This window comes from Cucumis sativus, chromosome 6 (assembly GCF_000004075.3).
Source record: "Cucumis sativus cultivar 9930 chromosome 6, Cucumber_9930_V3, whole genome shotgun sequence".
Lineage (NCBI taxonomy): Eukaryota > Viridiplantae > Streptophyta > Magnoliopsida > Cucurbitales > Cucurbitaceae > Cucumis > Cucumis sativus.
Window position 1 is genome coordinate 11828274 of NC_026660.2, and position 13546 is coordinate 11841819.

General features: G+C 33.9%; 2 protein-coding genes across 4 annotated transcripts; both read right to left on the minus strand.

Annotated features, from left to right (window-relative positions):
• Positions 1-776: 776 nt before the first annotated feature.
• LOC101216888 (peroxisomal and mitochondrial division factor 2) lies at positions 777-3047 on the minus strand. 2 transcript variants are annotated; one of them, XR_004217672.1, is made up of 3 exons: positions 2887-3047; positions 1552-2614; positions 777-1233 (listed from the first exon to the last, which is right to left on the minus strand). XR_004217672.1 is itself a non-coding variant. In XM_004143126.3 (2 exons), exon 2 carries the CDS (start codon positions 2604-2606, stop codon positions 1614-1616), a length of 993 nt encoding a protein of 330 aa, XP_004143174.1. In that variant the 5' UTR covers positions 2607-2614; positions 2887-3047; the 3' UTR covers positions 1298-1613. The 2 variants fall into 2 exon arrangements, 1 of the variants encoding a protein (XP_004143174.1); XM_004143126.3 differs by lacking the exon at positions 777-1233 and having other exon boundaries at positions 1298-2614.
• A 1770-nt stretch (positions 3048-4817) lies between these two features.
• On the minus strand, positions 4818-10302 carry LOC101216657 (mitogen-activated protein kinase 20). 2 transcript variants are annotated; one of them, XM_011658810.2, is made up of 10 exons: positions 9678-10302; positions 8766-9174; positions 8398-8525; positions 8199-8258; positions 7470-7619; positions 7159-7314; positions 6755-6966; positions 6545-6646; positions 5805-5974; positions 4818-5727 (listed from the first exon to the last, which is right to left on the minus strand). In XM_011658810.2, the coding sequence occupies exons 1-10, from the start codon at positions 9699-9701 to the stop codon at positions 5279-5281; spliced, it is 1860 nt and encodes a 619-aa protein (XP_011657112.1). In that variant the 5' UTR covers positions 9702-10302; the 3' UTR covers positions 4818-5278. The 2 variants fall into 2 exon arrangements, with proteins under 2 accessions (XP_011657112.1, XP_004143173.1); XM_004143125.3 differs by having other exon boundaries at positions 4818-5730; positions 9678-10301.
• Between the last annotated feature and the right edge of the window lie 3244 nt (positions 10303-13546).

The following is a 13546-nucleotide window of genomic DNA, read 5'->3' on the forward strand; positions in this document are numbered from 1 at the left end:
ATACACACACATATATAGACCTACACACTTTGCCCTTTGTTTAAGAAAATTTCCTCTTTCAGTTTCATATGAAAATAAATATCTCAACGAGTGCATAGTAGTAACTATAAATATGGTTACTACAAAATATGACAAATGAAGGTCTTAAAACAATGTAGCAATGTTTATGACTTAATTCACAATATAGCAATGTTTACGACTTAATTTTTGTCATTCGTCAGAAGAAGATTGTAGAGTTTAAGATTGTAGAGCTTAGAAGTTTTTCAGTTTGATGGGATTGGTCTTCCAATTCAGTTATGCCGAGAGTTCAAAGTCTTAAAGAAATTAAATAGATATGCCTTCTCTTAAATCAATGAGTAATGATTAGATGTAGTTTTGTACACCTATCTTAATATAGCTATCTTTATCACATGGTAATATAATAATAATTCGTTTTATAAAAAATTAAATATATATATATATATACATCTGTGACATGAAAAGTTTTAATTGAATAACTGGTGAAATAGATGTAGTCATCGAAGCACCACCTCCCTAATAACAAATATCCGATCTCCATCATATGAATGACACTATATTCTAAGTACACCGTACACGTATAGAATTTAAAGAAACCGAAATAGAAGAAACAATAGAGTAGAGATCACAAACATTACAAAGCATCATTCAAGATTAAGCTTGAGCTGTAAACGCCACCATGGCAATGCAAACAAGAGCAAACTAAATTCGTTGTAGGAGAAAGCAAGAGCAAGCAATTATGAAGCAGTGTCCTTTCCTTTTCTTTTCCATTAAGTATTGTTGTTAATGCCCATAAATTGATCATTACACAAGTCCACAGTATTCCCAAATGTACAACAGAGTGTAGCAAAGACCAGTCAAACAACAAAACAAACCAACCAACCAACTTGAGGATACACAATTGGCTTAAAAGAGAAACAGAGAAGTAGTTGAGACAGCAGAAGAAAGAAGAGTGAAGCAACACAGAGATGAGCTGTCCAGAATTAAGAAGTTGAAAATTCTAAGATATAATTGGTGCTAGCTGCAAAATAATAGCAACAAATGCAATTATATTACTACCAGATCTAAACACAACAGCTTGCAAATGCCGCCGTACAAATTTACAACTGCACCACAAGCTGCTGCCATTGTTTTGGGGAAGTGTTAGCTGTGAGTTTCACCCATGAATTTATGAGGGCTGATCCGTCTCCATCAATGGTGGAACCATACCCAACCCTTCCATGGTAAAATAATATCAGTTGGGAGAATGGAGAAAGTTAGAAGAAGGAAACTCAAGAAGTGCAATCAACCCAAGGTCAAAATCAAGTATAGCTGAAATATTTTGTCTGGATGAATCTATAACAGTGGGATTAAACTTTACTGCAGTGATTCCTCAAAATATATCAACTAAATTAATTAACAAACAAGACTTCGCTTCATAACAACATTAGAAGCAAAAATTTAGTGCCAACCAGTATTTATTGGCTTGGAAAACACCAAATAAACAAACATATCTAACAAAACTGAAACAGATTTGCAGTTCATGAATCCTACCCTTTTGGCTATATTCTGAGTCAAGTCTCCATCTCAAATATCTAGCTTCTTGGCGTCATGATTCATCTTTGCCTTCCATATAAAACGAAGGCCAGTGCAGCTACGGCAGCAACAACTCCAGTCGAACCTGCAATTATAGGCCAGTTCAAGTTCAACTCCTTCTCTGCACCTTTGAATGCCGACTTGAGTTCCTCTGCAGTTCCATTCAAAGCATTCACTGCTTTCTCCTTTAACCCACAAATGACTTTGTGTGCTTCCTCAACTTCCTTCTGCAACTGAACCATTTTGGACTCTACCATTTTCGTTTTCTCCTCGGACTCTTTCAACAACTCTTCCACCTTAAGTTTCTCCTTGATCCACCTATCTAATTCCAGCCCGTTCTTCGTAATCACTGATTCCAAATCCATGATAGTTTTCTTAAAACTGGTGATTTCCATCTCCTTCTCCTCGATTCTGTCTCTCATTTCCTCCTCCACCCTAACTTTTTTACTCTTCTCCTCTATCTCCTTGACCTCCAAAACACCAACTTTCCTCTCCAATTCTCTGACTTTCCTTTCACCTTCTGCCTTTGCTTTCTTCAGGGCTTCCAACTCTTCCTCCACAGCTGTAACGTTCACTGCTTTTTCCCCCAAACTTTTCCTCAACCTTTCAACTTCAGCATTCGCATCATCGGCTCCATTCATCGTAGATATCAAATCATGTTGTAGCCTTGCGACTTCAGTCTCAAGCTCCAGTGCCCTTGCGGCAACAGACTCTAATACCTTATTTCCCTCTTCGGCGCTTTTAACTTGTTTCTCCATTTCTTTCAGTCGTTCTTTTAGCGTCCCTTCCTCACTCTTCAACCCTTCAATCTCCGCTGACAATATTTCAATCCTATCTTTAATTTGTTCATTCTCGTCAACCAACTTTTTCTTTTCACGCTCCAAAACTTCAATCCTCTGATTCAGCTCCGCGACCTTTGCATCATTCTCCCGCTGGTCGACATCATAAAAATCCTCCGGGTTCTGATCGTCCCCCGACGCCCCATCATTGACGATATTAATCTCCTTCTCCATTAATAATCCTATGTTCAGAGGGAGGAAAAATCTAAATAAACAATCCTAGAAAATGCACAAAGAATCCCCATCTAGATCCAAACAATTCAAAAAAGAAAGTTGTAAACAAAATCGAATCAAAGAGAAAAACAGGGCATACTTAGGAATGAGGTTAAATGGATTAGAAATCAAAGGAAAATAAAGGCAGCCAAAGCAAAGTAGAACAAAGAACGAAGTGAAAAACTAACGATTCGAAGAGGAAAAACAGAAAGAAAAGACTAGAAATGACTTTGGATTATACCTTTTGATTTCTCTGGCTTGGCGGCCTGCAGAATTGGGAATAGGGTTTGGGATTTTTCAAGCGACAATAAATATCTGAAGCTTTTCTTTGCTTTCCCAAATTTTCTGGGAAGAGGAGAAAAAAAGTGTGGAAATGGAAATTGAAGAAAGGGCTAACCAAATCTGATCTCGTCAAATGGACGGCTGAGAATGGTCGAAGCAAAAATGTAGTGGTCACAGTGCGAGGCACGGCGCACTCACCACTATTTTTAACTATGGGTTGAGCCGAATGAAAAACAATCTTTACTTGGGCTCATCAATATTACTGGGCCTCAGTTCTTTGTTTGACTGACCCATATCAGAATCTTTCGTGGGTAACGGGATGAAATGAAAAAATTATGGGATAGCCCCAATTGAGTAATAAACTATCAACAATATTTTGCTATATTTATAATTTTTTAAAAATGATACTATATCCTTAATTATTATTCCTAAAATTATCATAATTTTAGCTTTAAAAAAAAGACTTTTTGCTAATTTTTATTTTCCTATTGATTCACCCATTTATGACTTTCAAGTAATTCTCATTTCGTCTCTTATTTTGTGGTATTTCACGATTTCCACGTATAATATATTTTAAATGTCGGATTTGCAAAACATAATGTATTTTTCAAACTCGTTTATTGGATTTTATTTTAACTGAATAGTTATAAATATATAGTTTTAATAAGATTTCCAAAATATGTATTTCTAATAATAAGTTTGTTTATTTTATTCTTTTTTATTATTTTCAATTTGTATTAAATTAACTATATTTATCTTTAGTAATTTTTTCATTCTTTTTTCAAATACCAAAATATTTAGAAAATTTTCCAAAATAGGCTAATCTGGGAGGGATTAATAACTGTTAGGATTGGGTTTGAAAAAAAAAAAAAAAAAAGTTGAGATTTAGGACAAATTGATAGTGAAAAGTCAATTATGTCCTCAATCAAATTTCCCTTCTCCTTAACCTAAAACATAACCTATAAAAAGTTTCAACCGTTCTTCTCCTCACGATTTCTTCTCTCCTGTAAAAGTAAAAAAAAAAAGAATTTGACATTTTCCGTTTGTGATTTCTTCTCCTCCACCCAAAAGTAGTATTCATCCTCTCCTCCGGTGAATGTCGGTGAGGCAACAGTGAACATCGTCGAAGCACGCCTTTCCATTGCCTTTGTTCAGTTTGCCTTGGGATGTTGGAGCATGCATTTCTTCAGTGAAGAGTCGGTGTAAAGTTTATTTGATTTAGTTTTGGAAAGCGTGATTCAATTAGGGTGTATTTTGAGTTTTGAGAATCATTAAATTTGGAAGATGTTTTTTACTCAGGGTAAGGTCATTTAAGGCAATTTCTTAGCAATATTTTTTACATTTTGTACGTTGTTATTTTATCATTTATCCAAAGTAAACATTTAAATCTGCTATTTTTCTAGTTAGTTCATTCTTGATTTCCCTTTTTTTCGTTTTTATCCATGGATCTTGTGCAATTTTAACTCTACTAATTCACCCATTAAATTTAAGAAATAATAATATAAGATCTCTAAAAATTGAGTAGTGAATTAAATTTAAGAAATAATAATATAAGATCTCTAAAAATTGAGTAGTAAAAAAAAAACTTGGGTAATCCGGGTTGTCCATATTATATAGGTTGGGTAATCCGTGTCCATATTATATAGGTTGGATAATTCGGATTGGATAATCCAAGTTGTCCAGCCTTTCAAATCTTAGCTCAACTTAACTAAACCAGATGACCCAAAGAGTAATTTAGATTACTCTTTAGATTGATCATGAAGTAATTTCATCCACTTTGATAAACCAAGAAAATGGTGGTAACGTTAAAAAAAGAAAAAAAGTAAACTCACTCATTAAACAGACATATAGAACTTACAGAAGCCAAACAACTTGCTGATGCACTAACACTGAACAAAGATACTAGAGTGAGATACTTTCTTATTGCCGAATGAGAAATAAAACATGAATTCATAATATCAGAGATCATTGACTTTGTTTCTGTATTGGGTTTTAGATAAGGTGTCACCTTTCTGCTTTGAAGGGGGTGGGGAGCTATAGACAAAGCAAGAGACTAGGGGGGTGGGGGGGCTTACTACTCACAGTTTTCCTTGTCCTGCGTACGTTCCTTTTTATCTCTTTTTTTTTTGGTTTCTAAAATACAGTTTTTTCTTATTACAAGCTAACTGTGCATTTAATATAACCTGATAAATCTAATTTCATGAGTGAGGCCACTAGCCTCTTTTCCATCTCCGACGGCCACACCCACCTTCCTCTTCCACTGAGTTCTTGTTTCATCCATGGCTTTCCTAATCTGTATTGAGGAAGGATTACTTGCCGGAGAATCCGTCACTGACCATCTTATACACTTACTAGTACATCTTTGTCATGTTAAACTGACCAGCAACCACCTTTCTGTGAGCAACCGATGTGGTGGTGGCTGTTGCTGCACTAAGACCACCGTATTGGGCGGCTTTGGCCTGCAGAAAGTTTGCATTGATGGATATTTGGTCCTTGAGTTCGACCTTGTTCACTCCGGCACGTGTCATGTAAAAAGGGTTTGAGTCAATGCTGATGGCTATATCTGATCCTAATTTCGAAGCCATGCCGCACTGGGAAGCTTGCTTAGCGGCCCTTAAAGAAATATCAAGTTTTGTTTCTGCTGCAGATCTTTCTTGATTTCCAACAATAGGTTTTTGGTGGTAGTGATATGCAGGAGGAAGAATGGCACCTCTGATCAACGTTCTTGGATCATATGGTTCCTTAACTAGCCTCCCATTCTCGTCTGCTATAACCGGTCCAACCACTCTTCCAGGCTTAGCTGCTGAAGTTAAACAATTATGGAATCAGTAAATCTGATATTCATGTAAAAGACAAGAAAAGTTGCACAGCAGGTACCAAACGGGATTTTTTGTGGTGCCTGCATGGTCCTCGATATATTTGTTAGCCGTCCTTCACTATCTCGGGAATTTTTGCTGTATGCGTCTTCAGAGATCTTGCCATCTTGGAGAGGTATATTGTTTACTTGGTCCTTAGAATAGACTGGGTTCGAGTGAACAACTGTTGACCTGGTTATATCATATGTACATGTATATACATCAAACTAAGGAAACAGCCATGCAGTACATGAGAATCGATACAAAACAATAATCATAGTTAAAGATGATTGACTAATCCAAGCGTAAGAAGTCAGGGCAGCAAAAGCATGTTATTTGCAGACCTAATAGAGTATCTAACCAAATCAAGGTACAAAATGATTGGAATAAGAATATACATTAGTGAAGAAGGATGGTCAAATGAATTGTGATGGCATGTTGTTTCATGGTTGGAATAAGACTATATGCATTAGTGAAAAAGGATATTAAAGTGAATTGTGATGGCATGTGTTTAGGATGTACTTATTGAGATCCATCACTCACCGGGGTACGATATTCATTCGATATTTTGTTTCATGTTTGCACTTATAAAACACATGATTCATACAAAAGCACAGATCCTGAAATTTTAACGCTAGCAAATCGATATAGATTACATCTAAACAGCATCGGAAGTATTAGAGAATGTTGATGCAATGCCTGGTTTTCTCATTGATAAGAAGACATGCACAAAAATCCCAAGATAAAAATAATCATATTTACCTTGGAAGGGACACATGCTTTCTGTCAAGAGGAATTACCGGTGCACTTTTACCACCATTTTCCTCCAGATGAGCAAACTGCTTTCTAAATTGATCGACAGCACTGCATATATATTTGCAATAAATCATTAGTGCCATGAATACTAAGAAGTAATTTAGAGGGACTAAACCACCCCACCAAGAAAAAAGTTGTTACTATGACAATTTTAACCTTGGATATAGAAAATTTGTTCTCTCAGTCCCATTCATGTAGTCTTTTAGTAGCTGAGGATGATATTCTAGTATCTCCCGGAAGATTAGCTCCTGAATGTCTTCTTTAGTGACCCTCCGTCTCTCAAATTCAAATTCCATTTTTGTGATTGGCTGGCAGGAAGGTTCCCTCTCAATTTTTGCCAACCCCTTGAAGTATGGATCAGCCAGTGCCTGACAGGAAGACAGGGCTAATGTTTCAACTTTCCCAATATAGTCATAAAAATCACTTTCCAAATAAGCATATTCAAAAAGGTCTGCAAGGCTAAGCATCATGCATTGGCATTATGAGAGGAAGTGCTGTAGAAGTAAAACGATAATGAATGCAGAGGAACTAGAATAAAGATTTATAGGAAAATGCAAGACCTCTTCAGCAGTTGGTCTATCTTTTGGATCAAAAGCAAGCAGTCTTTCCAGTAGCCTCAGTGCTAAAGGATCTGCATTAGGGAACTTTTGAGAAAATGGCACCGGCTGCTTTTTTCTCATAGTAGTTAAATATCTTCTAGCCTTGTCATTACGTACCTACATTCCACAGAAGAATCTGGTTAACTACAAAACACCATTGCATGACAATAATCATGAATGAATACAAAATTAGAAAGGAAGAAAAGAAGATTTTGATCAAAACAATGAATCTCTTTGACAAGATAGTGTTGGGAATTGAAAATTTTGCCTACCCTGGAAATTGTATCTAATGAAGGAGTTCCAAGGAGATCCGTCATTAAATCGAGCTGGTGTACAACGTTTTTACCAGGAAAAAGTGGTTTCCCCATCAATACTTCGGCAAATATGCAACCAATACTCCATATATCAATTGCAGGTGTATACTGTATATAAATAACAAATAATGAGTTCTAAAGAAGAACAAAAATCAAACTAACTCTAAACGTACACTAATCCTCCAGAAAAGAAATTAAAAAATTAAAGACAGAAACCAAGTCACCAGTAATGAAACTTGAGCATATAACAAAAAAAAAAGCACTGAATAGTGGTCTCACTTTTCATAAATCAATTGTAATATCTAGCATTCTGTCTCCAGCACCTATACCCAAAAGGGAAAAAAACCCAACATTACTAATCCCACACCTGCCTTTTAAGAAACAACCCACTTGCTAATTACAATACAGAGCTTCAACTCACAGCTGTCTTGGTACATATGTGTGGTGGATACCTTTCTTCAAAGGAGCTTACAAAATGTTAATTTAAACTCCCAAAAGGATATTATACTATTATAGTAGCAGAGCATGTTACAGACTTTCATACAAACTCTTCAATAGCAATGAACATACACAAACGAAGTTCAAGCAAATCAGCACATGCAAGATATCCACTAGGCAAGTGACAGTCTGTCTCGTGACTTATTTAGTCAATTACAAAAGAAAAAAAAAACTCTACATAAAGCATACCTTCGAGAAAAATGAACCACATAGCTCCGGAGCTCGGTACCATCTAGTAGCAACATAATCCTGTGTTTCCATCAGAAAAATGCTTTAGTTCTCATTATTCAAACCAAGAAAACGAGATGGCTGGTTAATTTATATGGATGAGCATTGGACAATATAAATAATATTTGAAGCGTGGTAAATCTTTGAAAAAATGGCATACCGTCCAGAAAATTGTTGTTGGTGTGTCACTGAACGCAACTCTTGCCAATCCAAAATCACAAATTTTAAGTTTACAATTTGCATTTGCTAATATATTCTTTGGTTTTAAATCACGGTGGTAGACATTAGCTGCAAAATAAAGCTTTGAGTCAGATGTGATCACCATAAGATCTTATGAAACCTTAAAACAGTCACAGTTCTCAAGTCTCATGGTATAAGATCATGGAAATGATGTAAAGAAATACGTAAAGAGGATGAAAGTAATTAGCTTAAGACGATAAGATCAAAACAAAATTAAAATGGTATCTTAAATGCATTAACAATATTTTGGAAAGTCAACCCACATATTAAAGTACTAAAACAAATCACCTGTATGGATATATTTTAATGCACGAAGAAGTTGGTAAAGGAAAAACTGATAATGTTCTCGAGTCAGATCATCGTTTGCTTTAATAACTTGGTGGAGATCTGATTCCATCAGCTCAAAAACAACATAGATGTCTTTGAAATCCCTCCTTGAAGGTGGCAGCATAATGTGTTTAATTTCAACAATATCAGGATGGCGAAGAAGTCTAAGCAGCTTTATCTCACGAAGAATTCTAACCGCATCAGATATATGCTCAAAGATATTGTGAATCTTCTTTATTGCAACCTTGTCACCGGTGCGGGTGTCAATTGCAGAACAGACAACCCCATAGCTTCCTTTGCCAATTACTTCCTGAATTTTGTATCTACTGGCATCACCATAATCAGAAAAGAACTCCACTTCGGTTGAATTCTGTTGCATAAACTAATTATATTAGATAAGAATACCCAACTGTTTGGGAAATGCATATACACTATAGTCTAGCCATGATGAATAAAGTTACAGAAAAGAAGGAAACGCTCGTGTCTTCTACAACAGGACAAAACTCCAAGCCAGAATTCATAACGGTACATATCAGATAACGAATTTGCTCATTATGACCGTGAGCACTAATCAATCAATGAAATTAAAGATAGAACGAAAAAATCAATTTCATTACCAACTAAGGCACGACTAAAACAGATCCCATTTACCAGTTAACATTTCCATTGCACATCTGAATCCGGACAAACTTCATATAAATGTGATGTAATTTCACGTTAACAAAAACGATAAAGATGAATAAATAACTAACTAAAGTTCACCCTTGTGGCTAAATCTACAAAAATCATGCAGAAACCCACAAACCAAAAAGCCTTGTGGTAACAAGAAACTAAAGGGGTTTCATCAATTAGCCAGCCCAGAGAGAGAATCACCTTTTTGCTTTGATCTTGCTGCATTCTGAGCAAAAATGTGAGGGAAGTCCAAATTTATGAAGCAAGAACAGTTTCAAAAGATTTTGAGAAAAAGGGAAAAATAGTCACTAAACGACGAAGCAGGAAACCGATTGGTTATCAAAAACCCACCCACATTTGTGCTGCTGTTGCCCGTCTACCTACCGGATCACAAGTCTAGAAGCCCGTTTTTCCATTAATCTTCCCCAATCCTCCATGAAACCAAAACCCAATAAACCTAAAGCAAATCGATCCCTCTCCCCTTCTATTTTCACAAAAAGAAATACCAATGACACCTAGAAATCTACACCTCCTGTAACAGTGGACATAAAATAATCAACACAGATCTAGAAAGAACTAAAAAGAAGAAATATATATCTTCCAAATTCCAGCAGCTAGTAAAACCAAACCTATCCAAAATCCAAAAGAAAAAAATAGCCTCAATCCCCCTCAATCTCAGATTCCCTTTGAAATTAGATTAGAGCGGCGTAATAACTCGGAATCCGTCGATGAAAAGGAAGCTCCGAGATCTGCACCGCACCGACAAAAAAATGGGAAGAGAGAAAGAGGAAATGGGAGGAGGAAAATCCGGAGGTGTAGAAAGGAATAAATCTATTAGTAATGGAGCATATAAGGAGCCTTGGCCGATTTTTTTCTTTCTTTTTTCTTTTTTTCCTTTTTTAATTTATATATACTTTTTTCTTTTTAGGAGGACTAAATTTAATTTTTATAAAATACACTTCAACTTCGTCATTAATTTAAAATATATTTATATATTCTTAAAAAAAAATTAATATTGCTTACCTTTCATCCACCTCTCAATATTAACCGTGATTGATATTATCTTTCATCTCTTCTCAAAATTAACTTTGATTTAATTGAATTTTTAAAAATTAAGTCGAATTTTAAAAACTAAACATATAATAGTAATTTAAACTTTGTGTCTTGTGTTCTAAAATTTGAGTAATTGATACTAAAAATTTGAAGAAAAAAAATGATTCTTACTCCTCAAAACCAAATGATTAAAAAAAAAGAGTAAAAAAAATCTCATAATCTTTATAAAAGAAATAAATTGTCCAATGGGTAATTAATTTTGAGACATAATACATATTATTGTATATGTGGGACGATTTTAATTTCTATGTGATATTATTGTCCCACCATTTTAGTTCTGAATTTGTATAAACATATTTTTGTATAAATGATAAGTTGAAATGTTTAGTATTATACATAATTTAAAAAGAAAAAGTAAGAGTATTTTTGAAGTAAATGGTTTTATTTTATTATTTATACCTGTAAATTTGAATATTACGAAAGGCACGCACCATGCATGTTAAAAAGGGGGAAAAGGAAAGGAAGGGGGAGGGCATGATTGTAATATGAGGAGAAAGTAGGGTTATTTTTTGGGAAGAATGGGTATTAATTTAATTTTGTTAATTTTGAGTGAGAAAAGCCAAGGGAGAAGGGAGATTGTAATGTATTGTGCGATTCCATTGAGGTACCGATGGGTGTTCCCAGATTTAGGTGCAGATGGGGTTGGGGAAGTAGGGGCTACGGCCTTTTGTTATTACCACGTCATTCTGACACGTGTTCTATTTCTAAATATAAATAGTCGTTGCTCAGTCCTTCCTCCTGGCCCCACTTTGGACGTTCACCTGTCAATACACTTTCTCTTCTCCCAACTCCTACCCAATTTTTTATTTCCTTTTCTTTTTCTTTCTTTTCTTCTTTTAATCTTTATACAAATAACTATTCTTATTTTTCTCTAATTAATTACAACAACGCCTTCCACTTAATTAAATCCTCCTTTCACCCATCAAATTCTCTCTCTCTCTCTCTCTCTCTTTTTTATAATTGATTAATGACAAACGTACCTCAACTTGCACTCCCATGACTCCCGAGAGATTTCCACTACAAAAAAATTATAATTCAACATGAGTAGACTAACAAACAAATGAAATATAAAAATAAAAATAAAAATGAATCTTGTCAAAACTTATTAAAATACATGTACCTAGACATCTTTTATTATTTTCTTATAACCATTTAACATTCCAATCTAATGAAATTAGTGATATGTTTGAATTGATTTTAAAAATATATCCTAAAATGTTGTTTTTATTTAAGGTATTACATTTTAAAACACATTTGAAGTGAAGTGCTATTACAAGTGATTGTAATTTTTTTTTCTTGTAAGATGGCTTATTTTAAAAATGGAGCCCAGGTTCATTAAAAAATAACATGAACATACCGTTTTAACTGTGGTTAATGAGGTTAAGTATGTATTCGGTCCTTACTCCACGTATTAAAAAAGGTATTTTTAGGTAAAGTTGACACGTGAAGCATATGTAGATTCAATAAAGGTTGGGGGGCATTACAATTGTGTTTCCTGTAAAAATCCCCAATAATATAAACATTTTTCTTTAATAATAATAACAACAACAACATATATTAAATATGAAACCGTTAGAAAAGAAACTAAAAACTAAATGAAGCCTGCTGCAACTGTCAGAAATATAATAAAATCCCAAACGTAACAAATTTAATAATTTTAAATTTATTCCCAGATTGTCGGTAGCAAAAAGGAAATAATAACAATAATAATAAAAAAAAAGAAGTAAATGTATATATATTGATTTTGTTAAACAATATTTTTTATTTATTGACAAAGATATTGAAGAAGCATCCATAGATAGAAACCAGGTAGCTGCAACACCTAATTCGAAATGTTGACGTTTCATCCATCGTGCTAATGGGCCTTTTAGTAATTAAACTTATAATACTATCAACGCTCCTTTTCTTATAATTTAATTAATATTAATCCTTCCTTTTTTTTATGACATAATTTAGCGCTTTTAATTCTAAACCTAATTGCCGACACCTTTGTATTTTTAACTCTCTCTTCCTTTTTTTTTTCCTCCGTTAATTTACGTTATTAATCGAAAAAAAAAAACCTATAAAGTTTCGGAATATGGATAATTTAAATAGTTGGAGTTATTTATAGTAATTTATGATATTGAATAGAATATTTAAGGGAATTTTATTTTGTGTATTTATTTATCTACTTTATATGGCAGGTTGGTTGATGGATGGATTTTATTTCGTTTATTAGCTAATATTTCAGTCTTCTCTATTCAATCAAATCAGAAGTCATTCCTGGTGGAGTTTAATGTCATCTAAAAAATTCTATACTTATTAACTACAATATGCTCATTAATTTCAATTTACACGTACAAAGGTTCATAAAATGTCCATCTAAAAAGTTTTTTCACACATTCGGTTGGTGAAAAATATAGGAATAAATAAAACATTAACTAAAATTTTTAAAAGAAAATAACAACAGAATTACAAATGGGAAAAAATCAAAATCGAAAATGAATCTCGACTTACTAAAAAAATATCTAATTAATTTTAAACGTGTTTGCAATCAATTAATTTATTGAACTTAACCTAAAACGTTTGCTCTTCAACTATTTTGTTAAAATCAGACCTACTTTTTCGTTTATTGTATTTTTTTTATTATTAAATAGCCATTTTTCGTTCTTTAAAGAATAATATTTGATCAATCCATCCAACTCACCTACTAAAATTAAGGTTTAATGTGAAAATAGTCATTTAGGAATATGCCTTATTGATAGCTATGCTTATGTTCAAATGGCTAGTTTAACATTCTTATTCGAGAGAAAGAAAAAGGAATTTATATTATTATGTTCAAAAAACTTTGTGCTTATTGTAGACTTACGAAGCTACTCCTTATACCAACTAATTAGGCGTTGGAGTGTGATAGGTTCAACATCACATTAATGTAATGATTTTTCACCCAACTAGAACAAAATGAAAATGGAACAAAT

Excerpts from the sequence above, each read along its gene's own strand:
- LOC101216657 (XM_004143125.3), bottom strand. The coding sequence starts at position 9,701 with ATGCAGCAAGATCAAAGCAAAAAG. Across the intron at positions 8,259-8,397 it reads CAACAACAATTTTCTGGACG|GATTATGTTGCTACTAGATG; the intron begins GTATGCCATTTT and ends ATGGAAACACAG. Across the intron at positions 6,647-6,754 it reads ACAAATTTTCTATATCCAAG|TGCTGTCGATCAATTTAGAA; the intron begins GTTAAAATTGTC and ends ATATATATGCAG.
- LOC101216888 (XM_004143126.3), bottom strand. The coding sequence starts at position 2,606 with ATGGAGAAGGAGATTAATATCGTCAATGATGGGGCGTCGGGGGACGAT.